The 27397-nt window shown below is 40.8% G+C and overlaps 1 protein-coding gene across 6 annotated transcripts; it reads left to right on the top strand.

Annotated features, from left to right (window-relative positions):
• The first annotated feature begins 1205 nt into the window (after window positions 1–1205).
• Window positions 1206–26811, top strand: MAP3K8 (mitogen-activated protein kinase kinase kinase 8). 6 transcript variants are annotated; one of them, XM_084876161.1, is made up of 9 exons: window positions 1406–1679; window positions 3915–4152; window positions 6664–7022; window positions 13028–13195; window positions 16055–16316; window positions 19238–19344; window positions 23392–23544; window positions 24473–24719; window positions 25656–26811. In XM_084876161.1, the coding sequence occupies exons 3-9, from the start codon at window positions 6687–6689 to the stop codon at window positions 25784–25786; spliced, it is 1404 nt and encodes a 467-aa protein (XP_084732287.1). In that variant the 5' UTR covers window positions 1406–1679; window positions 3915–4152; window positions 6664–6686; the 3' UTR covers window positions 25787–26811. The 6 variants fall into 6 exon arrangements, with proteins under 6 accessions (XP_084732288.1, XP_084732287.1, XP_084732289.1 ...); XM_084876159.1 differs by lacking the exon at window positions 1406–1679 and adding an exon at window positions 1920–2052; XM_084876160.1 differs by lacking the exon at window positions 1406–1679 and adding an exon at window positions 1935–2052 and having other exon boundaries at window positions 3880–4152.
• Window positions 26812–27397: the final 586 nt, after the last annotated feature.

Here is a 27397-nt window from a genome sequence, read left to right as displayed (position 1 = left end):
AGCTTGGGTTCAGGAAAGGGCAGGGCGTGGGCTCACAGTGGAGGGGGCTTTGAGTCTGGGCTCTACCTGGCACGCCCAGGTCCCGGGGGTCAGGCGGAGGGGATGCCTGCCTCTTTTCCTCCGGGCTGTCTCGCCAAATCGCCAAATGTCTGTCACAGCAGGTGCTTTTTGACACTAAGGCAGTATTGGAGGGAGGAGGGGGGTTCGGGTAGCGGGGGGGGGGGGGGGGGGGGGGGGGGGAGGGGTGCAGCTCAGTGAGTATTGGGACTGTCCCGCCCAGTGGTCTTCGGAGAGAGAGGAGCTAATTCCCTAGATCTTTCTTCTGGCTCCAAGCTTCCTATTCCAGAGGAGAGCTCTATAAACTGTCTTTGATCTTCTTTCTGAGCAGGACAGAGAATGCTGGACTCACAGCTGGGAAGAGGAGGGGGAGACCAGTTGGCACACTCCATAATGGGCGGTAACATAAAATATCCAGGTCCAATAAGGAACCAAACCAGGTTTTTCTGGCGGAGAACACCAGCCCCCTTCAGGTGCTTGTCCCCCAGGTGCCCGCCCAGCCTGCCGCAGCCTTTCACACCCTTTCAGCCCGAGTGTGTGTGTGCACCAGGGAGAGTGGCACTGAGTGAGTGTGTGTGTGTGTGTGTGGGGGGGGCGGACCAGGGAGAGTGGCACTGGTGAGTGGGGGGGGGGGGGGGGAGGACCAGGGAGAGTGGCACTGAGTGTGTGTGTGTGTACCAGGAGAGTGGCACTGAGTGAGTGTGTGTGTGTGTGTGTGTGTGTGTGTGTGGAGGACCAGGGAGAGTGGCACTGAGTGTGTGTGTGTGTGGACCAGGGAGAGTGGCACTGAGTGAGGGGGGGGGGGGGGAGAGGACCAGGGAGAGTGGCACTGAGTGAGTGAGTGAGTGTGTGTGTGTGTGTGTGTGTGTGTGTGTACCTGAGCCGAAATCTGGACGGGGTCAGAGAAGGCAGACGCTCTGCGTCTCTGGCTGCGCGGCGGGGACAGCTGGCCACTCTCTGTCCCCCAGGGGCGCGGGGCGGGGAGGGCCAGGGCCTAGGACACAGGAGTCAGCCCGAGGGCTCCATCGCTTAGGGAATACATCTTCTTCCAGGGACCAAGGGGTGCGGGGACCGTGGTGCTTTATAACTCCGCCATCGGGGCGCCCTCAATCAGGTCCCAGGGAAAACTCAGGTGTCGCAGGCCCTGACCCCTAGGGGCCGGTGCGGTGCATCCCGACCCGGCGCTCCGGGCTCACCCCACTCCGAGCAATGCTCGCTCCTCCCACATCGCGACTTCAGCTCCGCCCGGGTCCCCGAGGGCAAAAAAGGCGGGGAGGGTACGGAATTTCCCAGGCGGGGGCTCTGGCTTCCCCGCAGTCCTTTCTGTTTACGGAGAGAAAGGGGAAATGGAAAGGGCGGGGAGGCGGTGGCTAGCACACGCGCAGCCACTGGGCCGGTCAGACGCCGCGAGTCCGGGGCCACCGAGGACTCCTGGGCTCGTTGTCCGCTCCGGTGTCCACGGTGCACCTGGCCCCCGAGCCGCGCCCAGCTCCAGCCTCTGCCGCCGCCGGACCTCCGGGCCCCAGCGCCCCGGGCTCGGGAGGGCCGGCCACCCGCTGCGCCCGCGCCTTCGGGGACCGTAGCCGGAGCGTCCGGCCTGCGGGGGAGAGCGAAGGCCGCAGGTAACTCAGTGTTGGGGGCTCGGCAGTGTCTTTCTGACCTCAGCCCCCCGGGGTGCCCCAGCCCCTGAGGGAGGGTGTCCCCGGCTGGGCTGCAGCTCCCGGGCTGGGCGGTGAGGGCGTGCGGGCCGCGCCCAGGGCTGCGCTTCCGCGCCTGTCGCCGGCCGGTCGCAGTTGCTGTGGCCGCTGGAAAGCACCTTGCGCAACGGGCTCCCGGGCGGCTCGCGCTCCGCCCCCTTCCTCCTCCTCCTCCTCCCCCTTCCCGGATCCCGGCTCCGTGCCGCCGGGCGGGCAGTGCGCGGGGCGCTGATACAGATAGCCGCCTCTCTCCGCCGCTTCTGCCTCCCCAACGCCGCTCTCTTCCCGGCCAGACCTGGTGAGTGCACCTCGGAGCTGCGGGCCCCTCTGCCATCGCCCCAGTGATGGGCGCTTTTCTATTTACAAGACCCTTTAAAAGCTCCTTTAGTCGTGAGGAAAGGGAGTGGGGGTGAGGGTGGCGGAGCAGAGAGCAGTTTGAAGGGCTGAAACTTAATTCCGTGCTTATAACTCGGTAAAGAAAGGGTATAGCAGAACACGAATGCCAGGCTTTTGGTTTAAGAATATTAGGAAGGAAAAAAGTTATCTCACAAATGTTTCCCGTTGGTAATGCGATCCCAGTACCCCGAAATTCTTCTAGTTCTGGGCGGAGAACAATGCTTAGAAGGCAGCACGGCTTGCACAGAGTTTATCCCAAAAGTTGATAGGGAAGGCCACAGCTGTCTTTAAATGAAACATTGCAATGTCTATTTCACTTTTGGAAAAGCATACTTATGTACATTGATCCAGAATAAAAGGCCACTCCAGGTAAGAACAGGGAAAGAAACACACATACAATTGCTTTACATGTCTGTGGCCTAAATCTCAGGTATTTGCCAAGGAGAATATAATCTGATTCCACCAGAAGCCCCCAATACTAATGGACTGTACGTATGCAACAGTTCTGGCAGGTGCCCTTCAGGGCTCTAAGGATAATTGGGTGGTTGATGCATTAGAGATTTTGAAGCAGAGTGGCTGTGCTTCTATATAGCCAAACCGTGTCATTCTGTGGCTTAAATTTCTCTGCCAATGTGCTAGTTTGGCAGAGAAATCTTTTAAATGGGAAGCAACGCAGGTATGATCATCTTTTGTTAGGCAGACATGATGCCCATAAACTTAGCCATTTTCATTCACACTTGTGAGGAAACCCTCAACTATGCAAGTAGCCATGACATTAATGTTTAAAAATAGGATTTCCTTTTGGCCTTATGGATGATTCCTGAAATAATCTGAAGCAAATAATTTTGTCTGTATTTGTTCATCTTTCCATTTCTAAATGTGGCATAGTTGTCTACTTTGATAAGAAGTAGGAATTTTATGAGGATTTTTATTGTGAACTGTGTGAAGAAGGGTCTTGATTGCTAAAGTGGAATACCTTCACAATCTACATTTTCTACGTGGGTACTGATCATGAATAACTTAGAAATCATTAGCATATTGTCTGCTTAATTTAGGCTTGAAAGTGCTGAGGCTTTTTGTGGGTGGACTGGTCATTGGGGTTGCTTAGGGAGCACTGGTTCGCGTGAGAAGAGTCCTGCGTTGCTAAGGAATTATGCCTGGCTCCAAAAACAGTCTCAGTCATACACTCCTCCACCCCCTCTGCCTCTTACCCTGCTTCCCTCCCCCCACCTCCTGTTCTGCTCTGCCTCCACCATGAAATTTAAGGGTATATGTATTTAACCTCTGCCTTAGGTTTTACATATAAATACTTGAGACTTTCTGCAGGATTTAAAAACCATAACCTGTGTTTCCTCTTTGGATCTGCTGACTGGCTAGTAAACTGAATAGACCTTTTCCTCTCTTTCTTGAGTCACATTACTCTTGAGAACTTTATTTTCTCTCAAGTCAGCCATTTGATAAGTAAATCCAGCAGCCTTGGAACTTTCCAGCCAGTGGGGTCCCAAGTCAGGCTATTTTTGTCTTAACTTCTGTTTTTCAGTAAATTCTACAAGTAGAAACTGCAACTAAATGGCTCGATGAAACCTAAGGCCAATGTTCCTCCCTTAACCATAGAAATTCCTTTTAGAACTCAACAGACTCCAAGCTTTTGCAAGATCTCTCTGAGAGGAGGTTTCCTTTGCTTTCTGGATGTAACTGTGGTGGTAACAACCATTAAAGTATTTCATAGGTTTCTGCCTTTTTTTCCTTTGTCTTTTGTTTTAGATATAATCTTTACAACCTTTCTGTGAAGAAGCTGGGGACTAGGTAACCACAAACCATTTGCTGATAAGAAAGGAGGCCTAATGCAATATCTGCAAAGCCAGGTGGCTGAATCAGTCCTTGTGTCTTTTATGCACACAATAGCACTTACAAATGATACAGCTTATTTACTGTGCACCCGACTTTGCACCAAGCACCTTATGCACTTGAGCTCCTTTAATCCTCACAGCCATCTTATGAGGTAGGTGCTGTTATGATTCCATTTAACAAATGGGGGAGCTGAGATACAGAGAGGCTAAAGTATTAGCCCAAGATCATGCAGACAATAAAAGAAGGGCCAATAGTTGATACCAAGAGTGTGAGTCTAGATAGAATGTCAGACTGTAGGATGCTGCTTTCTTTCTTAAGGCATAATTTGTTGGTAGTAGTGAGAATGACACCAGGTGTTAGACTGATAGGGACCTTGGTTCAGCAACCTCAGTACTTGAGTTTTCCCAGTTTTGCCTATTGTTAGGCAAATGAGGCTCTCTACTCTGGTGACCTGTATCATCCTTGCTCTGAACTTGTCTAACTGCCTACCACAAATTCATATAACAGAAAATGAATGTGAAGTAAGTTAATGAAAAAGCAAAATTGTGTGGTTCTTTTATTTTTTTATTAAAGTTATTGGGATGATATCCTAATATATAAAAAGCTAGGGGTCGTCATGACCAAAACAACTGGACGGACAACTGAACACTGTCTGTGTGGGGCAACAAGGTTGGCAGGGGGGTTAGTGAGGGATGACCAAACGACTGAACAGCAGAATGCATGGGGCAACCAGGCCAGCAGAGGGGCAGTTAGGGGTGACCAGGTCATTGGAGGTTGGCAGTTAGGGATGACCAGGCCAGCAGAGGGCAGTTGGGGTGACTAGGCTGGCGGGGGAGGGGAGCAGTAAGGGGTGACTAAGCCAGCAGGGGGGCAGTTAGGGGGTGATCATGCAGGCAGGCAGGAGATGGTTAGGAGCCAGTGGTCCCGGATTGTGAGAGGGATGTCCAGCAGTTGGACATCCCCGGAGGAGTCCTGGATTGGAGAGGGTGCAGGCTGGGCTGAAGGGACCCTCCTTTGCCCCGTGCACAAATTTTGTGCAATGGGCCTCTAGTTAGTTAATAAAACTATCTGGGTTTCAAGTGTGCAATGCTATAATACATCATCTGTACATTTCGTGGTCTTTTCTGAAATGAAATTCACTGAGAGCCCAAGTAGCTGAGTGGTGAGTTGCCTGTGGAAGATTTCCTGGCATCTCCTATCGGAGCTCCAGGTTAAGGAAGTATGGCCGTTTTGTACTGAGTGTAGAATGTGTTTAAGGCTTGTGCTCTTTAGAGAGAGGCTGTGCTTTCAGGAACACAGTAGCTTAAGTAGACATACAGACCTCCAAATTCTCTTAAGTCTCTGAAACATTTTTATCTTTAATTTCCTGGAATAGAATTAAAATCTTGAGCATTATTGATTTTCCTTTTCTCATTTGCAGATCCCCAGGTGTAGCACCTGATTTGTATATAAGAAATGAAATACAGTAGTGGCTAATATAGTTAGTTGTCCTTACTCAGGTCTTGTTTATGATAAATTTGGCTTTCCTGGCCTCTTTGTAAGATCACAACGTCTAGAGGGCCATTAATCTAGATATTAAATTAACCTTCTTAGAACTTTATGATGTATGCTTTGTACTATTAAAAAATTCTGGTCTTTAAGCCAGTCAGTGAAAGATAAATACCACCTCAATCATTTGTGGAATATAAAGATGAACAAAACTGATGAACAAAAATAGATACAGAGGTAAAAAAAAAAAAGCATCAAACAGACTGTCAGACTACAGTGGGAAGGCTGGGGAGGATTGTGGAGGTTAAAGATCAAACAAAGGACTTGTATGCATACATATAAGCATAACCAATGGATGCAAGACACTGGGGAGGAGGGATGAGGGCATGTGTGTTTGTGTTGGGGGGGGAATGGGGGAGGCCTGAGGGAGGTCAATGGGGAAAAAAAAAGGAGAGATATATACTACTATTTGTAATACTTTAAACAATAAAATAAAATTTAAAAAATTCTGGTCTCTAGAAAGGACAGCTGAAAAAAATAGAGGACAGCTGATTCACAGATTAAAGAATCTTCTTCCCCTTTCTCATACTCATTGCTGACAGAAGGAAGATTTGAGGCTTGACCCATGTGTGAATGAGCCATTTAAGTGATTTGCATTAGAATTATCCCTGAAACTTGACCTACTATCATCAATTTGCTTAAATTTAAATCCATTTTACATGCTTCTGGCTAAGGGCCTACATTTTAGTTGGTAACGTAGTTCTTTTTCTTTGAGGGCACCTGATGCATAAAAGCCACAGAGACCATGCTGGAAGATTGCCCCCATGGGGGAGTAGCCAGGTTGGAAGCTGTAAAAAACCAGGAGCCTTAATTCCCAGGATTCCTAAGCTGCTCTTATTCCTGTTTATGTTTAGTGAAAGTTTGTTTTCAGTGGCTATGGCTGATGCCACTAACTCAGTAAGTGAGTAAGGAATAAGCTGTTTGGATCTCAGGTTTCCCCTCTGCAAGCGAGCAAGCTGGACTAAAGGTTATCTAAGGTCCCTTTCTCTGTCCACTTAAATTCACACACCTATAGTTACAGAGCCCTCATTTTTTAAATAAAGGCATATAGAAGCCCATTGATTTCAAATGCTAATACAAATCTAGTAAACACAGTATTTGTTTTCTTTTGCAGACTCTCTGAAAAGCACAACAGTAATGGAGTACATGAGCACTGGAAGCGACAATAAAGAAGAAATTGATTTATTAATTGAACATTTGAATGTCTCTGATGTAATAGACATTATGGAAAATCTTTACACAAGTGAGGAGCCAGCGGTTTACAAACCCAGTCTAATGACCATGTGTCAAGACAGCAATCAAAACAAGGAAAATTCAGAGACCCTGCTGCTCAGTGGCCAAGATGTGCCATGGCTGTCATCAGTCAGATATGGAACTGTGGAGGATTTGCTTGCTTTTGCAAACCATATATCCAATACCGCAAAGCGTTTTTATGGACACCGACGACAAGAATCGGGAATTTTATTAAATATGGTATGTTTTTTTCCCCTGATCAATTGAGTGCTACAGCTTGGTTTAATGGAGAGTGGCATTTGAATTTGGGTTAGACTGGCTGCCAGGTATGATTTTTTTTTTTTTAAATGTAGTATCTGTAAGAATCTTCATGTTGAAGGTGCAAAAAGAATCTTCACTAAAAGTTCCACTTAAACAATTTTTAGTAGTATAGTTCTACAAAAAAGGGATGAAGAAGAGTGTCTTTTAATTTAACAATTTATTAAAAAGCTCCTTCATCATTTAGGCAGAAGAGAAAGGTTTAATGAGAATCCTTTTTCTGAGAGGGAAATAAAAACTTTGTCTTTAATAAATATTTTTGAAAGGTGAATTTTTTGCTCTTGTCACATATGGAATTTTCACAATATCAGTACTGGCTAAATTCAATTTTTGCAGAAATGTATTCTGTAGGCAGTAAATAGCTATCTACAGATTCACTCTCTTTAATTGGTAAAGTATGAATGACAAATGATGTATTTGCTTGTCATTCCAAGTATGCAAATAATCCAAAATATTGTGACAACACTTTGTTGCCACAAGAGTAGGTCAGGTGATATGTTTAGGTGTGCCTGGGATTCTCTCAGTCTCTTAATATGTCAAAGGTGAATGTAGGTGCTGGCTAAAGGTAATCTAATTTTTAAAAAAGAATAATTTACAAAGGAGTAGGGGGTAACTTGCAAACATGCTTATTGATGAAAGTGACTCCCTTGCCTTTGGTGCATCTAAATGGCAAAATGGCTAATGTGAGGAGAAGGTCAGAGCTGAACAGTAGAGTCTGAACAAATTACTTAATTATTTTGTTTTTATTGCATATGCATTCGTTCAATTTAAAACAACACAGTGACTTGGGTCAGCTAGATAGTGAATTGTTTTGTTAGAAGTCAGTTGTGTTCATCTGTAGTTCAATTTGGAGGAATGTTACATTTTGCATAGTTTTGTGACTTATTTTGTATTTAATGGTTGACAAAGTACTTTACCTTGAGAATATTACTTTTGCTAATCATTGAACTAGCAGCAATACCTGATTTTCTTAGCTTAGATACAGATAGAGAACTCTGGTTCAAAATTATGTATAAGTCTATAATGACAAATGTAATTGTTTATGCATTTCTTTCTTTCTTTTTATTTTTTTATTTTTTTATTTTTTACATATTTGTGTGTCAAAATAGACATTTTAAAAGAAAGCATGCAGAATAAACAAATTACTCTTGCTTGTAAACCTGTAGATACTTAGGTACATTTCCCCTGGTCCATCAGACTGGTGAAAGACAGGACATAGACCTTCATAGGGAATGTACAGAAGGGAATTTAGGAAAATTATGAGGAGTTTAAACAAAAGCTAGTGCAGAAAAGGAGAAGTTAAGACTTTTAAAGGAAGTGAAAATTTTAGATCAACTAAGGGTAAGAGTAAAATGACATTTCCTGCCATTGAGCCTATAAGTGTAAATGAACAAATCTATATTTAGAGAAAATTTAAGACTAGGGCATATCAAAAGACAGAGATCTTGAAAACTTAAAAAGATTTTTTCTTTTAAAAATGATCAAGACTATAAAATATGAAGCAAGAAAACTTAAAAACAAGACAGAATAACAGGAAAAACTTAAAATTCACAGGAATTAACTGTGCCTCACTGGTCGATGGCTTTGGGGCTGTGGTTGACATTCCTGCCACTGACCTTAAGGATAAGAGAAATCCCAGTGACTACGATAACCTATCAAAGCTCTGTGTTTCATGAATAATGGCATAGAAATTGTGACTTTCCATTTCTGATCATAGCTAGTTTGAGTGAGATGCTATTGAGGCAAGGTTTGTTTTTAGCACCTTTCATCCTCAAAACTTTTTTCTTTTGGGCTTCATTTGCTGGTCTGTCTCTCTGCTTTACAAAACGACAGCTAATTATCTACCAAACAGATTGGTTTCATGGTAAGATCTATTTATAAGAATATCTCTCCATGGACCAAATGCTTCCATTCAAGTGGATGCTAGACATGGCTGGAATATCCACAATGTATTAGGTGCCTTTCTAAATGCTAGAGATACAGTAGTGAACTGTGCTTTTTGGTAGCTTACTGCCTGGTGATTGTAAGAAGCAAGTAAACAGGCAATTATAATGCAGCTACATCATGATTGCTGTGGGGATGGTCAGGCAGAGTACCTCACACAGCCATGAGATGGGGTAGGTTGGCCAGGAGATTGTCAGAGATGCTTTCAAGGAGACTTTATGCCCAAGTTATTGAGTTAGAGTCAGCCAGATGAAGGGGATGGGGAGCTGAGAGTGTTCCAGATGAAGAGAATAGCATGTGCAAAGGCCCGGAGACAGAGACATGGTGTCTTCCAGGCATCCAACCACCACAATGCCTGTAGAGTTAATCAGTTAATGAGGGTGGAGGAACAGGAATTACAGAAATATCCTGAAGCACAGGCATGTTAAATGGTGGTTTGCAGGTGTGTGTTCTTTTCCTAAAAATATTTCATAAAGATTTCACCAACTTCCAGCAGGACAAGGGAGGAAGCTTAGGAGACTATCATAGGGGTTGCTTTGTGTAAGAGTGCCACAAGTTATTCATAAACTTTATAATCTAGACCAATTCATAATAACCTGATCTGGGATGAAGAAACTAAAATGGTTTTCAAATACTTGACTATGGTGATGGGGTGCTAAAGGGCCCAGATGTGGTATGAGATTCTGCATGCTGTTCCTCAGAGTTAGTCATGGGATCCCAGCTTTCTCAGGGATGGAAAAACCTTAAAGTTAACAAATTAAATCCTCCTCTGTCTTAAGCTTGGATCATCTCCAATAATCGCCCCCCCCCCCCCATCATCTCTAATAATTCAATAATTGCTGGAGGATTTTGGTCTATACTTGATAATCTCCTGTGATGAAGAGTTCAAGATGTAGTGGGGCATTTAATTTCCTATTTGGCCAATTCTTACTGTAAGACAGTCCTTTCTTCAATAAAACTAAATTCCATCTCTGACTCTTCTTAGTCCTATTTGTATTCTTTGGCCATCAAAAGGTAAATGTGGTGAGTAGTGGTAAAGATTGCAGACTCATTAATTAAAGTTCTTGCATATGTATCTCAGCTCTGAAATGGATTAGTTATATGACCTTGGACTAGTTATCACACCCCATCTGGGTCTCAGTTTACTCATTTGTAAAATGGGTAACAATGATAGCACTTACTCTAGGGTTGTTGGTAGAACAAATGATGAAGGCATAGGACCTATTTAAACAGTGAGTGTTGAAAGAACACAAGCCATTTTGGTATTTGTTGTATATAACTGTTATTTTCCTTCCTTGTGACTATCCTGTCAATATTTTAAAAATTGCATGTTCCCAACTTCTTCTCTCCTCTTCCACAAACACATCTCATTGTGTCTTCTACTTCTCATGTATTTTAGTGTCAGGTTCCATCATCATCTGGATAGTGTCCTCTGAAGTCAAGCCTGTGCTGTGCCTGCCTTGTGGCCCAGAACACGAACGTGGCGGGCCATTTGTGGTGTGGCCAGCCAGCTGTGCCTCTGTTCTAGAGAATATGCTCTTAATATAGCCCAAGGTTGCATCCATTTCACAGCAGCCACATCACATAGGTCCCTCAGGGAATTTATTTTCACTGAAGTACCTAAGGATTTTTCTGAAGTGTTGTTCCTGGCCCAGTGTTATCTGGTATCTATGACAGTGATCTGGAGCTTATAAAGTCTCCACTTAAATAAGGCTTTGATCATTTAAAGAATTGGCAGAGATAAGCAGCACAGAGATCCACAAAGATCTAGAGCCCCCTAGAAAAAAAGGGTGAAAAACATCTCAAACCCAAATAGGGAAGGTCTAGGGCCAGGGGAAAAACCAGGAACTGTGCAGAACTGCAAAGGGGTCAGTACTTGCCTATCACCCCCTACATCAGAGGGGGCCATGGAGAACTTGAGGGACATTCAGAAGGGATCCCTGGGATGTGGGAGATTGTGACATGGAGGCAAAGGTACTTGTAGGATTTGATCCAAAGAGGGTAAGGTGTGCTCAGTGACATGTAAAAATAGGCTTTAATAACTGGGTTTTGATCATGGCTCAGCTTTAATTATAGCTTCCTGGAAGATAAAAGGCTGTCATCCAAAGACTAGGAGTGGTGGCTTTAGGGGCAGACAGCCCCAAGTTTGAATCCTGACTCTGTCACTAACTAGTGAGTTACTTAACCTCTGAAGCCAGTTTTCTCATCTGTAAACTGGAGATAAAAATAGTACTCACTGCGTAGGACTGTCGTGAGACTTTGATGAGGTAATGTTCAAGTACTGAGCACACTGCCTGGCGGACAATTAGCACTCAATATATGGCTGCTATTATTATTTTTTGTCCTCTTGGATAGAATAACAAACACTGGGTCACATTGTATTAAAACAAATTTTGGTTAAACAAAAGTAAAGCTTTCACAAAAGTGAATTAAACACTGAAGTGGATGACTGAGAGGCTACAGTGTAAATATTTAATGGCAAGAAAGGCAGTATTCAAGTACGATTGAATGCAGTGAGCATGGTTCTGTCTAAATGTGGAAGGCGACTGGATTCATCACGTTCTTTGCTGTAAAAAGAGACCCCCAGTAACTTGAGGTGACACACTTCTTGAAAGGAGGTCATATTTCAAACAAGCCAAGCCTGTGGTCTGTCCTTAGTCATTTCCCTGGAGCTCTGCACAGAATCCTGCACAGAGGACATGCTCAGTAAATATTTAATTTTTTAATTTACTGACTTCACATTTCTAAATGTTAGAGTTCTGTTTCATTCCCTGACTAATAATGAGAACGTCTGCTTGTGGACTGTGCGGCTAAGCTTAGCAATAGTGGAGACTGAATAGCCTTTACGGTTACTAGAACCATTCCCGGAGCGGAGGCCTGTGAGGAGCCTCCTGCATCTGCACATGAATCAGGTGTCCATTCTTCCTCCTTTGCTCTGCAGTTCCCCTTTGCTTTGTCTGTACGTGAAATAACTAGATGTTGCCTTGATGGTTTCATAATTCCCAAATTCATAATCTGCAGTCATATCATTACTAATTATACTTACAAGAAAAACTTGTATTTTTGAGACACTTTATCTCTTGAAAGAACACTTTAGTGATGTTTTTTAGGACTGTACTCCAGGTCAGCTCCTGTGCACTGCCTTATTAATTTGTTTTAATTTTAATTATTTTTCTTTTTATTTGTTTACTCTTTCAAAATCAAGATAGACTTTATATGCAGTAAAACACACAGATCTTAAGTGTGCAGTTTGATGAGTTTTGATAAATGCACACACTTGTAACCAACACCACTGTCAGACCATCTCTCTTAATTTTTGAGTGGACTGGTTTCAAAATCTCTCGTCTTGAACTCTTGGAGTTTAGGGATCATCTATCTCTTGCACAGCAGCCCCCTCAGCTCCAAATACTGTGCCTGGCACATACTGTGCACTCAATAAATATTAAATGAGTAAGTAGATGAGAAATAATTCCGCCCTTACTTTATTTAGGTAGCACTGTCAACTCATAGCTCTGGCATAACACATTGTTTTCCAGAATCTTCCATGATCATCAGTTTATTTCCACACTCTCTCTATATGCATCATGTCTGAGTAATAGCTATGTAGACTAACAGGTTAGTACATTTTAATGGGGAGCAAGTCAACTTGCTGGCACAGTTTATATTTATGCAATCTTTATTTTCAGCCTCTTGGACACAGTAGTCATGCTCCCTTAGATAAATTATTTTTAAAATTCTATTTGGCAATGAATGACTCCCCAGTAGATGGAAATCTGATCAGGTCTGACCAGGGATGGATGTGTTTCTGTTACATGCTTTCTCTGTCTTGGCTAAACCTCTAAATATAGTCTGTATACTGTTAGGATTACACACAGTGGCAATACATGGAGGAATGCAACCTAAAGTAACCTGTTTTTAAAGGGCTGGTCTTAGAAGAGGATTTTGCTGGAATTCTCACCTTACCACATTTTTATTTATTGTAGGTAATCACTCCCGAAAATGGACGCTATCAAATAGACTCTGATGTTCTCCTCATCCCCTGGAAGCTGACGTACAGGAATATTGGCTCCGATTTCATTCCTCGGGGGGCCTTTGGAAAAGTGTACTTAGCGCAAGATATAAAAACTAAAAAAAGAATGGCATGTAAACTGGTATGTTCTTTATTACCAGGCAGAGTGAACTGCATTGCTTTATTCAAAACTTGTTAGCCTTTGACTGGATCCTGTCTAAGGTTGCCCTATTCAAAAGCATCTGTATTTTATGGATTTGCTTTCTCCTGGGGCTGTTCAGCCCCTAAATCTGTCAAAGTACATAGTTGACTTTAATGTAGTTTGCCATGATTAAAAAAAGAAAGTGCTGGCTAACTGAACACCAGTGTGGATAACGTCATCTCTCTTGTGGTGGGCTGGAGCAGAGGGGAGCTCTCCTGCAGAGCAGATCCTTGTGCTTCTCCTTTAATCCACCCCCTGGGGAGCGGACCAGGCTGGGAAGAGAAGCTGGGAAAGGCTTCCCAGGACTGCCGATTAAAGGGCTGAACTTAAATAGGCCATTCTTGAAAAGATCCCATCTCTTCTTAGTAACCAGTTATTGGTGAGGTGCCCCCAGTGTGGAAGAGTGTTTGGCAGTATCTACCTAAGCTGAACATGCACAAGCCCGATGGCCCAGCAGTTCTACCTGATAGGCATGTGCACGTGGTCACTGAAAACTATGTACTAGAATGTTCATGGCAGCACTATTTGTAACCATCCCAAACTGGAAAGTTCCCAGTTGCTGAAATATGGTATATTGACACAATGGAATGTTGAATAGCCAAGAAAATAAATGACTTACAATGATAATAAAGTAGATGAATCTCATAATCATTATGTTGTACTAAACCAGCCAGACACAAAATATGATCTACCGTATGAGATTCTACTTATATAAAGGCCAAAAAATAGGCTCACCGAATCTATGCTGTTGGAAATGAGATTAGTGGGCTCTTTTGAGGAGCAGTAACTGGAGGGGTCCAAAGGGGTTTCTGGGTGCTGGGAGAATTCTATAATTTTGTTTCTTCATCTAGATCACATGTGTCAAACACAAGGCCCACGGGCCAAATCCAGCCCGCCAGGCCTTGCAATGTGGCCCGCACCGCGCTGTCATCACTGCACTCCACTGTCAGTTTATGACATTTTCAGTTTATGACTGTTCAGTAAACCATTCGGCCCGTGATTTAGGCTGGATTTTAGATTTTGGCCCCTTCTCTGATTGAGTTCGACACCCCTAATCTAGATGTTGGTTATATGGGTGTGTTCAGCTAATAAAGCATTGAGTTTAGTACTTAACTAGTTTTATACTTTTATGTATGTCTGTCTTATTTTAAAATATATAAAAAATATTGCAATAAAATAAACTCACTTGTTTTAACAAAAATAAAATAAATAATTACTGAATATCATCTCAATCTCTGTTATCAAAACTAAAAGACTGACAATATGTTAGCTTTATTTGTTCCTTCATAAAGATTTGCTAGAATATCTGGTATTAGAAGGAAAAACAACAGGTGTCATAATAAGCCACTTGAAGCTTGTAATTAGAGAGGATATATTCATGTTCTTTTAAAAGCATGTGGTGACATAAAGATCTTAGAACCAAAATGTCCTGTGTTTCAGTTCCATCATAAAAGGCATGGGAAAATAGCTTTGTGGATTTGCTTTCATTATTAATACTTATATTTAATTTTTAAGCTATATATTTTTTCTTAAAAAATAAAAACATATAAGATGATTAACAACCCCAGACAGATTTAGAAGAGGGTAAGCTTAATAAATGAGGTCCCTTTTCTTGAGGGAACTAATGTTAATGGGTTCTTACATACCCTTCCAGAAAGTGTCTATGGACTTATGCTTTTTAATTTTTTTTTTTAAATTTTGACAAATGGAGACATAATATATGTACTTCTGTGTCTTATTTTCCTCCTCTAACACTATATTTTGGAGACACGTCACACCTGTCTGACTGAAAGATTTACTTCTTTCTTTATTAATGACTTGATTTTCTATAGAATGGATGTTTAGTGCTTATATTAAATGCATTGTTAAAGCATGAGCTATAAACCAAAGACATATTATTTTATGACATGAAATATTGAAAATATGACTTAAAATCTAAGTGCTATTGAAATTACATCCTATATAATAAAAGGGTAATATGCAAATTGACCCTAACGGCAGAATGACAGGAACAACCGCTGGACCAGTCACTATGAGGCACAATGACCACCTCTTGGTTTCTTTCCCCTGCTGGCAGGCTCTGATTGCCTGATGACCACCCACGGCGGGGGCAAGGCAGAGGGCAGGGCAGGGGAGTAGGCAGGAACAGACAACATCTCAGTTTCTCCCCCCTTGGCCCCCACCCCCGGCCATCAAGCACCAATCACCCAATGGTGAACAGGGAACTGGGGGTGATGGTGGTGGTGGGGACGGGGCCAACTGCAGGCAGCTGGGGAAGATGGCCCTGATTGCAGGCCAGGCTCAGGGACCTTACCCATGCACAAATTTTGTGCTCCAGGCTCTAGTATATAATAGATAAGAAATTAGCTATTTTAATTCAATCATAAATGTTTCTTTGATTGGATTTCTATACTCTAAATGAAAATAATAACTTATACATTCTTGTGCTTTTTATTTTCTTATTTTGAATTGCTTACCTAGAGCTGATATAATGTAAAGTCAGATCTCGAGTCAACCTTATTTTAACTAAGCGGTACAATTTTATGCAGATCAGGGTATCCCTGAGGGCATTGATTTGTTTTTGATCTGTGGGTTGACCTAAATTACTGTCATATCTTGGCATCTGAAGGTATTGGTTCTAGGAAACCCCAAAGATACCAAATCCTCAGATGCTCACATTCTGTAGTTGAATCTCTGTATCAGTGGGTGCAGAACCTGCTGATATGGAGAGCCAACTTTATATATATTTTTCACTGTCCTGGGGTTGTTCAAAATCTTACTGGCATTTTTGTGTTTTAGATCCCAGTAGATCAATTTAAGCCATCTGATGTGGAAATCCAGGCTTGCTTCCGGCATGAGAACATTGCTGAGTTATATGGCGCAGTCCTATGGGGTGAAACTGTCCATCTCTTCATGGAAGCAGGCGAGGGAGGGTCTGTTCTGGAGAAACTGGAGAGCTGTGGACCAATGAGAGAATTTGAAATTATTTGGGTGACAAAGCATGTTCTCAAGGGACTTGATTTTCTGCACTCAAAGAAAGTGATTCACCATGATATTAAACGTGAGTTATCCTTGGATATGTTCCTTTTCAGCTTCATGAGACTAGTTAGGAGGCAAATGGGCTCTTTCCTTCACTCTCAGGAGTCTTAGTGGCAGGGCAGGGCACACAGCTCCCTTGGAGCACCTTGCCCTTCACTGTGCTTCTGAACACCTTTGAGAATCAAGAGAGGGAACTTTCAGTATCATAGGAAGGGTGATTATCTAATTGTGGAAAAGACTAGAACCACACTTCTATTGATATTAAGTATTGCCTCTGGCTTTTAAAATACTAATTTACTTAAAAACACACACACACATTCAGCCACATCTTATTGAGAAACAAGTAGCTTTTAAGTTTTAAACATCAATTTGGCAATAGTTCATTCAATGAGCCTTTATTGACTGCTTTCTAGGGGTAAGGTGAGGAGAAAACAATAAGAGAGACCCACTATGGATCCTTAATATCTAATGATAAATAGGAGTGGCAGTACTTTTACTGGGGAAAAAAAAGGAAATTTACTTATTTTTTTAGAAAGTGGCTTAATAATATTGGGTCGGCAGCTAAGTAATTGCGGATTTTTTAAAGAAAATCAAAGACAATTTTTTCATGGAACTAAATAACTTTATTCTTTAATGTATTGCCCATTTTGATCAATGACCTTTTGCCATCTTTCAGGCAGCATCATAATCCCACGTTCAAAAAACTTCTGTTTTTTATTAGCAAAAAACTGAATCCGGTACGATTTGACATCATCATCATTATTGAAATTTTTACCATTCAAGGAGTTTTGTAAAGATCGAAACAAAAAGTAATCAGATGGTGCAAGGTCAGGACTATATGGTGGATGTGGCAAAACATCCCAACCAAGCTCCATTAATTTTTGCCGAGTGACCAAAGATGTGTGTGGCCTTGTATTGTCATGATGGAATACAACACCTTTTCGATTTGTCAATTCGGGCCACTTTTCTTCAACTGCATTGTTTAATTTCATTAGTTGTTCAATGTAGACATCAGAATTGATCGTTCGGTTGGGTGGTAAGAGTTCAAAGTAGACAATTCCTTTGTAATCCCACCAAACTGATAACAAAACCTTCTTTTGATGAATATCAGCTTTTGATGTTGTTTGAGTTGGTTCACCTGGCCTGCTCCACGATCTTTTCCGCTTGATATTGTTGTAAACAACCCATTTTTCATCGCCAGTTATCAGTCGTTTTAAAAATGGATCATTTTCATTATGTTTCTTTAGCAAATCGCAGCTGCTAATGCGTTGCGTTAACTGTGATTCTTTCAGTTCGTGAGGAACCCATGTATCGAGTTTTTGAACATAGCCAAGTTGTTTTAAGTGATTTTCAATGCATGTATGTGATACATGAAGCTTCTCTGCAATCTCACGTGTTGTACTGTGACAGTCCGAATTGATTATTGCTTTGATTAGGGCGTCATCAACTTCAACTGGACGACCAGAGCGTCTTTCATCTTTGAGTGAAAAATCACCAGAACGAAATTTGGCAAACCAATTTTGACACTGCCGTTCTTTTAAGGCTTCGTCACCATAAACAGCACATAACTTTTTATGAGCTTGTGATGCGTTTTTCCCTTGCGGAAATAAAAAAGCAAAATATGACGAAAATGTTCCTTTTGATTTTCCATTTTTCAACGAACGCCAAACAAAAACTACAAAACAGATCAAAAAACTTTTTTTACTGATTAACAGCTGAAAAGCCAACTATCAAATACAAAATGTGTTTTACATTTGTACTACATCTGCAAACCTAAAAATTCAACTGAAGCCATATATGTGTGAAACCCGCAATTACTTAGTTGCCGACCCAATAGTATGTTTATATCATAGAATTGGGAATGCAAGCTCTTGAGCATTAATGTGATTTTTTAGCTTTATTGATATATAATTGACATATAGCATTGTGTAAGTTTAATGTAATGATTAATATATATATATATATATATTACAAAATGATTACCACAATTAGACCAGTTATCACATTCATCACCTCACATAGTTATAATTATTTTTTGGTGGTGAGAACTTTTAAAATCTACCCTTTTAGCAACTTTCCAATATACAATATGGTGTTGTTAACTATAGTTATGATGTTATATGTCACATCCCCAAGACTTATTCATCTTATAACTGAAGTTTTATCCTTTGGCCACATTCACTCATTTTCCCCACCCACTGGCTCTGGTAGTCACTAGTCTATTCTGTTTTTATGAGTTTGGTTTTTTAGACTCCACATATAAGTGAGATCACATAATATTTGTCTTTTTCGGTCTGACTTATTTTACTTAGCATATAATGCTCTCAAAGTCCATCCAGATTGTCACAAATGGCAAGATTTCCTTCTTTTTTATGTCTGAATAATATTCCATCACACACACACACACACACACACACACACACACACACACACACACACTGTATATCACATTTTCTTTTTTTAAATATATATTTTTATTGTTGACAGAATTACAGATGTCTCCCATTCCTCCCCCCACCCCCACCCCACTTCATTTCCCCCTGCCTAACACCTCTCCCCCTCAGGTCTTCAGGACCCTATTATTGTCCGTGTACATGGGCTAGGCATATAAGTATATAAGTTCTTTGGTTTATATCTCCTTGTCCCCCCACCCCACCCCCACATTTAGGTATGTCAGTCTGTTCCATGCATCCATGCTTCGGTCTTAGTTTGTTTCTATGTCTTGGTTGTTGTGCCTTTAACATTATTAGTGGCTGCAATCATTTACGTCCATATGGGCTGAATTCTTGACAGACCTGAAGTGATTTTTACCTACTCTCAGCCTTCTCTTTTGAATATATTACCTCCATTTCAGAAGGGAAAATATTTTAATCTATTCTAATTTGGGACTTGTTTTAGATAATGCTTTCATTTTATTTACTAAACATTTTCCTTTCTTTATAGCTAGCAACATTGTTTTCATGTCTACAAAAGCCGTTTTGGTAGATTTTGGCCTAAGTGTTCAAATGACTGAAGAGATCTATTTTCCTAAGGACCTCCGTGGAACAGAGGTATGATTATATTCTCACAAGAATGACTGATATCTTATTAAGAGTAAAAATAAAAAAGAATGTCTATCATTACTGCAGAAAGGACAAAAAATGTTAGAAAAACCATTGCATTAAATTTTTATCATCATTGGAATGTATTTAGTGAGTAGTTTTTCTGTGCCAATTACTTATTTTAGCACTTTAAATGAATTATATTTTTTAATCCTCACAACAATTCTATTATTGGTAAACACTATTATTATAGGCAAATATTATTATGATTCCCATTTTGCAATAAGGAAATAAGATTAAAGAGATTAAAATCAAGTGCCCAAAGCTTCTCAGCTACCTAAAGATCTGGAACTTGAATCCAGTTTTTTTCTGAGTCTAAAATCTAAGATCTAACCACTGTATAGCTTTTTAATATAACAAATATATATATATATATATATATATATATATATATATATATTCTTAGTTTTACTAATAATATTGATTTGGTTCATTTTCAGCCATCATTTTTATGGTCATTGATAATATTAAGAACTGACAACGTTGTAGGCCAAACTTTAATCATAGGGATCCTATAATAAATCTTATTTATTATAGCATAAATAAATCTTATTGAAGATATAAACTAGTAATAATACTTATATTTGCGAAGAAAAATAAAGCAAAACCAAAACAAAACTTTCTTGAATCTAAATACCATTCAGAGAAATGCATTCATGGGCTTTCAAATAATATATTAATTTAACATTCACATTGTTAAACTGAATAGTTGATTCATGTAGTGAGTGTCTCCTGAGCATCTGCTGTATGGCAGGCCATTGTAGGTACCAGGGATGAAACATGGGACAAGGTCATTAAGGATCATGCACTTAGTGGTACTTTTTGGTTAAAGAAGCTATGTTAAATTGACCTGAATTATTAGCAGATCAAAGAGTTCATTTTTGCATATGATGGACAATGTGGGATAAAACTGGGAAGGTAAATGGGTATAGTAGTTGCCTCTCTCACCGCTGTCCACTATGGTAGGTGCTTAACTATCAGCCACCCAGCCCAATGCCCTTCTCTCTATTGGAAGTGCCCCCAGAAAATGGAGAGAGGGTTCTTGGCTGCCTCTTTACCTCAAGATTACCAATGGGTTGTTATTAGTATTCAACCAAATAACAACCCATAGTCTAGCTGGTAGGTATATTGGTTGCACTGAACTTGGTTGCAATGCAAAAAAATGAATAAATATTTATTTCAAAACGTGATTTTGTAAGCCTTTTTTTATTCTCAGAGCAAAGATTCTCCTGAGCAGCAGAAGAAATGCTTGTTTTGGCTGATATTACTGAAGTTATTCTGGAAAATATTTGAGAAAAAAATCTTGATAGTCATCTTTGAGCAGAATAATATTCAGAGGAGAAAACTGCACACTTTTTAAATATTTCAGTCGCAGGTCTTAAGAATACTTCTTAAGAAAAAGCACAAAATCTAAGACTTACTACTTAGACATTTTTTTTAAGGGGAGAGAGTTTCCAGCATATTTTGCATTAGTCAGAAGTTTAGATATGTGACAGTGTACCATTTTTCCTGGAACCAGCTTGAGAAACAAACTATTTATGGTATTAAAGATGGAAAACACCTTTTTCTTCCTGGCAGTGTGATCAAATTGAACATTTTGCGTTGTCTGGAGGAAGACAGGCCCTTTCTGGGATTCTCTAGCAGAAAAACGATGTGTGTCTGAGTATAAGATAATAACATAGTGTTCACTCCTAAACAGTATATGGGTTAAGTTATTTTCTCCAAATGTAAATTGTTTTTTATGAATTACTAAGCTGGCTTTGGTGTTTAGTGTTTATAGTTATAATCAACCTGTATTTTAATAACTACATGGTACTCAGGAGCGGAAATTTAACAGTGAGCAAGTTTGTGATGTCACCAGTGAAATCTTTCAGGAAGCTTGTTTTTAGCCTCATACTAAAGAGCCAATAAGGAGTTGTGCATCAAAGTCAAGCATGCACATTTGCTCTTGTTAGAATTTGTTCACTTGGTGACTTCATAGCTGAACATGATTTTTTATTCCTGCAATATATGCAGACAGGCACCCCACCTTGGGTGAAGCGCTCCCTTGATTGGCCTGTCCCTTCTACCTGTACATAGTTCCTCAATGCAGACACTGGTCACCTGTGTTTAATACCCCCCCCCCTAACATTTACATTCAGAACATTATATTGTAACCACATAATACATACAGGGGTGGGGAAAAAAGCAGGTTTATAGCTGTGAGTATGTGAAACACAGAATTCTTGTATTATTATTTATTCATTATTATAATATTTATTTGTGTTACAACTATAAGCTTACTTTTGCCCGCCCCTGTATACAGGGTATATATTCAATTTATTGTTTTTAATTACACCATGCAGAGAAAGAATAAATAATGAATATAAATAGCTAATTAGAATCACTTACAGCATGGTACTTTAAAAAAAGTTTATTTTCTTCTGATTTGGTGCTTGGTCTTTATGTAAGTTAATATGTAATCATCATATGCGTGGGGACACACACACACACACACACACACACACACACATGTCTCTTTTCCTCAGTAATAAATGTGTGAGAAGTGAGTGCCTTAACCCCTGACATGACACCTCGGTTCCTTTGTGTCAGCGCCAAAGCCTGAGGGCCTGCCACTCAGTGAGCCTCACCCAGGTCCCACCTGGCCTGTTTCATGTCTTCAGCCAGTGAGTCTGCGGAATCTTTGATCACCTGACCTTGCTGTCCTGGCTCTTACAGAACTTGAGAAGGCAGGAGCTCTGAGCCACTGAGCCATGTAGCTCTGAGAGATCTGCCTGAGGGGTTGCAGCCAAGTCACTGGGTAGACAGGATACTGCTGTCCCCAAATGTGTAGTCGCATGGAGTCTGCAGGGAGGAAGTGGGCATCTCCTAATGACAGTTAATTCTCGCCACTGCATTTATTGTATAACTTTGTGATTATATTTAGTAAGAAAGTCTTTTAGGATCTGTTTTTGCTTCAGGGGAAGTTTGAGAACAAGGAGCTTGGTTGGCCAGTTTGCTAAAAGGGAAGGAGGGAGGGAAGGCAGGAAGGATCGAGAGACAGATAAATGATAGATAGATAGATAGATAGATAGATAGATAGATAGATAGATAGATAGATGATAGTTGAAAAGCAAACCAGCCCAGAAATGTGTTGTAGTAAGAAGTTGAGCAGCGTTTGGATGAGGAAACTGGTCAATTTCTTCTGTTTTTTTTATTTTTTATTTTTTTTATTTTTTATTTTTTTTAAGCCAGTTCTTTTCTTCTTTATTCTGAAATGTATTCTGGGAACACTTACCCCCTCCTCAATATTCAAATAACGGACACTATAAAAATTCCTTAAGAGTTAAATCTTATTAACTAGGATATACCTGGACCAGCCACAAATCCAGATCATTGCACACCAGTATTTGCTCTTGTTTTCTCTTTTTCAGGTTTAGAAACAAACACTTCTTAGAGGAGCTATTTATAAACCAAGTCCTACTTTCCCAGCAGCAACTCATGAAACCACATTGAACTTTCACAGTGTTAGCAAGGCCTTGAGGGTTTGTCACTGAGCTCCGTGGGAGGTAGAACTAATAAGTAGCTCATAGAAATGACTAGTTGGGATCACATTTAAAACACTGCACTTTTAAAAAGTTGTTCTCTTTCAGGTGATCAGTGTTTATATCATGTGGACTTTGCCGACTTTTATTATTTAAATTTTATTACTGCAACTTAGTGACAAACATTAGGTGTAGAAGAATATTTGTAGTGTTCATTTAAATATGAAAGGAACTGTTGTTTTAGCAGAAACATGCATCACTGCCTTTCAGAACTTCAATGAACCAGTAACCGCAGGTGGCTGTTACTCTCCTTAGCTCATGGGACATGGCAATGGTGCTCTCATGAAGGGATGAAGCATGCAGTAGATATGGTAGCAGTTGAAGAGCCAGCTTCCAGAACTGGATTAGGGAAATGGAAACCCAGATGAGTGAGGGGTGTGAGACTGATTTTTTCTGCTTTTTTTTTCTTCAGATTTACATGAGCCCAGAGGTGATCCTGTGCAGGGGCCATTCAACCAAAGCGGACATCTATAGCCTGGGGGCCACGCTAATCCACATGCAGACAGGCACTCCACCCTGGGTGAAGCGCTACCCTCGCTCAGCTTATCCCTCCTACCTGTATATAGTAAGTGGGGGGTCAATGAGGGCTGCACTGGGCTGGTTTCCACCTGTTCAGGAGTGCTGCACTCCTTTCTGAGTGGTTGGGAGTGAGCTATGACCCAATGAGAAAGCCCCATTCTTACAAAGAAGGCATTGCTATTTTAGTGGGAATTCACTAAAATGTACATTGGGCATTCATTATATGCTATTCTGTTAGACATCCTATATAATAAAGATGTAATATGCAAATGGTTGTTACTCTGTGAAGCGTAAAGACTGACCTTGTAACTACTGGATCACGGATCAGCAGGAGGGTGGGGCAGTGAGCTACAAGCTGGTGGTGAGAGCTACAGGAGGGGGCAGGGCAGCAGCTATGAAGGGGAACAGGGGGAACGGGGGAGCTACTGGAGGGCGGTGAAGTGGGCGAAGAGCTACTGGAGGGCAGCAGAGAGCTACTGGCACACTAATTTGTGCACAGGGTGACTAGTCTATATATATATAAAAGGCTAATATGCAAATTGTCTCCTCAACCAGGAGTTCGACCAGCACCACGCAGGCCGGCCAACCGCCCATGACCCCTTCCCCTGGCCTGGCTTGCTAGACCCCACCCATGCATGAATTCATTCACTGAATGAATATAGGATATACATTGTGTATATAGGATATACACTGAATGGCCAGATTATTATGCATTCAGAGATCATAATAATCTGGCCACTCAGGGCTTAAAGCTGCCACTGTTTATTCAAACCCAGCTTGTATCTTTGCACTGAACCAAAAGATGGGTTTAATTCAGTGTCCTTAGGAAATTAAAGGGCAACTTGTTTTAGGGTATGAATTGTATTTGCTGCAGGTAGGAAACCAGTGACTTCCCAGGTTATGTTACTAGGATACTTTTCCTATTGAGGGTATGTTTTCATATATTGATGCTAAGACGGCTGGTTTGTTGATAGATCCACAAACAGGCCCCTCCATTAGAGGATATTGCTGATGACTGCAGTCCCGGCATGAGGGAGCTGATAGAAGCTGCCCTGGAGAGGAACCCCAATCACCGCCCGAGGGCAGCCGACCTACTAAAACACGAGGCCCTGAACCCTCCCAGAGAGGACCAGCCACGCTGTCAGAGCCTGGATTCTGCCCTCTTTGAGCGGAAGAGGCTGCTGAGCAGGAAGGAGTTGGAACTTCCTGAGAACATTGCAGGTATAGACACCCTGTTGTGTGCACTACCTCTGGCTTCCCTCCTTTTTGTCTACATCACACCACTGAATGAACTGATGAAAGCACTTGAAAAAAAATGATTTATTGAGTGCCATGAATTGTTTGAGAAATTTCAGGAAGAATGTTAGCAAAAGCATCTAAAAAAATGGCTAATTTATGAGGAAGCTATAACAGGTTTTTAGTGCAAAAGTTGGCAACACAGTTATTGCGAAGTGCCTCTAACATGCTTTTTTTGCAACAGAGAATATCATATGCCTTTAAAAGCAAATCAGGCATGATAGTTTTGCAGCTGGTAAAGAGTGGGGTTCTGTTAAGTTGAGTTATGGTAAGCCACACCAGTCCTTGCTTAACATCATGGCACTGCTCTGCCCACATAAAATCCTGAGTGTGAAGTCAATTTGCCTTTCTTTCTTCCTGTGCTTAGTGCTTGAAATCTCTTTGTCAGCCATGAATCTTTCGCACTTAGGGAAATCCATACATATTACAGGAGCATTGAATGTGGGTGGAGCAGAGTTTCTATTTTTGTTATTAAAATCTGTATCATTTTTACTATGATTAGATGCAAATCCAGATGTCAAGCCTGGAATGCTTGTTTGCCTTTCTGCTTCTTGTCTGACTTTTTCCATATTTAAAATGTATCATCTAGGATGTTGGAAAACATGCCAGGAATTCTAGTTAATTTCTTGCTGTATTGACTCTTTTTAAAAACTCTTTTGTGTATGAAATCTGATACAAATTAGCCCATGGTGTTCAACTCTATAGCTCTTTAATAAAACTAGGGCTTAACTACTACAGTATTTCATTTGGCCCAACCTGGTTACTTTTTTTTTTTTTTTTTTTTGGTAGAAGGAACAATTATGTATTATTGAACATGTTTCCTGGTCATTTATTTTAGTTTTTCAATGTTTCCCTTTTCAGATTCTTCATGCACAGGAAGCACTGAAGAATCGGAGATGCTAAAGAGACAACGTTCTCTCTACATAGACCTTGGAGCCCTGGCCGGCTATTTCAACCTTGTCCGGGGCCCACCAACGTTAGAGTATGGCTGATTGTCATTTGCTCTAAATTAATATTCAGCTTTAAGCTCCTGGAAGCTAGTTCTGCTGATTCCACACAGGGACTCGTCTAGTGAACTGTGCCATTTATTAGCTGGCATTGTGGGCTCCCACGACTGATGAATGTGACTCCACACAGCTCCTGGGTGTTTTATTTGTGGAGCTGCCCTGTCTGCCAGGTCTGACAGTTCTCATTTCTCAGGTGGGGTGATTCAAGGGGAGGAATTAAGTGTTCCTAGATGGATCATTTCTGGTGACTGATTTCATAAACTGTGCACTTTGCTCAAAATTTTAAAAATATCAATTACAAAAATAATATATTAGCGTAAAATTACTATTCTTGATTCTAAATTAAGTCTGAGAACTTCATTTAATTCAGAGTAGTTGTTAAATGTAAATACTTGTTAAATAGTTGTTAAATTTTGTATATATTAGTGTATATTATACACCAATTCTTTGAGCTTTTGTCAGTAGATTCTAGTTTAAATTAAAGTCATTATATTTGGGTGAATAGAGCAACTTGAATATTGTAGCAATAAGCTGAACTAGTGTCTTGCAAATGGCTAACTGATTAGTGAGGAGCCATCTGACAACAGGCCACTAGTGCTGGGTTCTGTTATGTTCCTATGGAAACATTTTGTACTGTACATGCTATGCTTAAAACATTTAAAACATGATGTTTTGAATGTGGATAAAACTGTGTAAACCACATAATTTCTGTACATCCCAACGGATGAGAATGTGACCTTATGAAAACTGGAAACTTGTCAATTCTTACTGATGCTACTTTTGTAACTCTTATGATTCTGTTTTCTTTTAAGCATTTGTATATAAAATAGCATACTATGTATGTTTTATATCAAATGCCTTCATGAGTCTTTCATATATACATTTTTAATATTGTAAAATATGTGACTATATCTACTTAAAGTATGTTTTTACATCATGCAAATGAAACCAACACTTTTATCCAGTATGATTGGTCAAATCAACTGAATAAATTCAATATTTTGCCTTTATTATTGTGAAATGTGTGATTCTAACCTGGGACTGAAGGGGGGAGTTCCAGGGGTTGGGATAATAGATTTGAGGAGAACATATATCATTAGGAGGCAAAAAACACTTGAAAGCTTTGCAAATTGTATGTACTCTCCTCTTCTATTGCCACTGTATCAAGTTGTTGTAAATCTGGATTGGGTTGTGTCCCTTTGGTACATTGAGGTAAAAAAATTGTAAGCCACTAGTAAGCTAAGTCTGATTCTATTTTGGATCTTGTTTTTCTACATTTATACTACTGTGAATATATACTTGCATGATCTGTGCCTATTAGTGTTTGCCAAGTTAATAACTAAGTTGCCTTTGTACAAGGTAGATTTCAGTCATATATACCAAATCCTAATGGAAACGATTGATTGGGTCCATCATTTACTGAGTGAATCCATATACATAAAGAGGTAATATGCTAATTGGTCCTAATGGTGTCCCAGTCACGACTGTTCAACAGGCCGTGTGTGCACAGGAGCTGGTAGGCAGGGGCGAGGGTGCAGACCTGCACCACTGGGACATGAGGCTGCCACCAGGTATGCCCTCCCCCACCTATGGAGG

The sequence above is a fragment of the Pipistrellus hanaki genome (genome assembly GCF_964339955.1).
Source record: "Pipistrellus hanaki genome assembly, chromosome: 1".
Lineage (NCBI taxonomy): Eukaryota > Metazoa > Chordata > Mammalia > Chiroptera > Vespertilionidae > Pipistrellus > Pipistrellus hanaki.
This window is presented reverse-complemented; position numbering and strand designations above follow the sequence as displayed.

Coding starts and splice junctions, on each gene's coding strand:
- MAP3K8 (XM_084876162.1), top strand. CDS start 6,687: ATGGAGTACATGAGCACTGGAAGCGACAATAAAGAAGAAATTGATTTA. Junction 16,317..19,237: donor GATTCACCATGATATTAAAC/GTGAGTTATCCT, acceptor CTTTCTTTATAG/CTAGCAACATTGTTTTCATG. Junction 19,345..23,391: donor AGGACCTCCGTGGAACAGAG/GTATGATTATAT, acceptor TTTTTTCTTCAG/ATTTACATGAGCCCAGAGGT.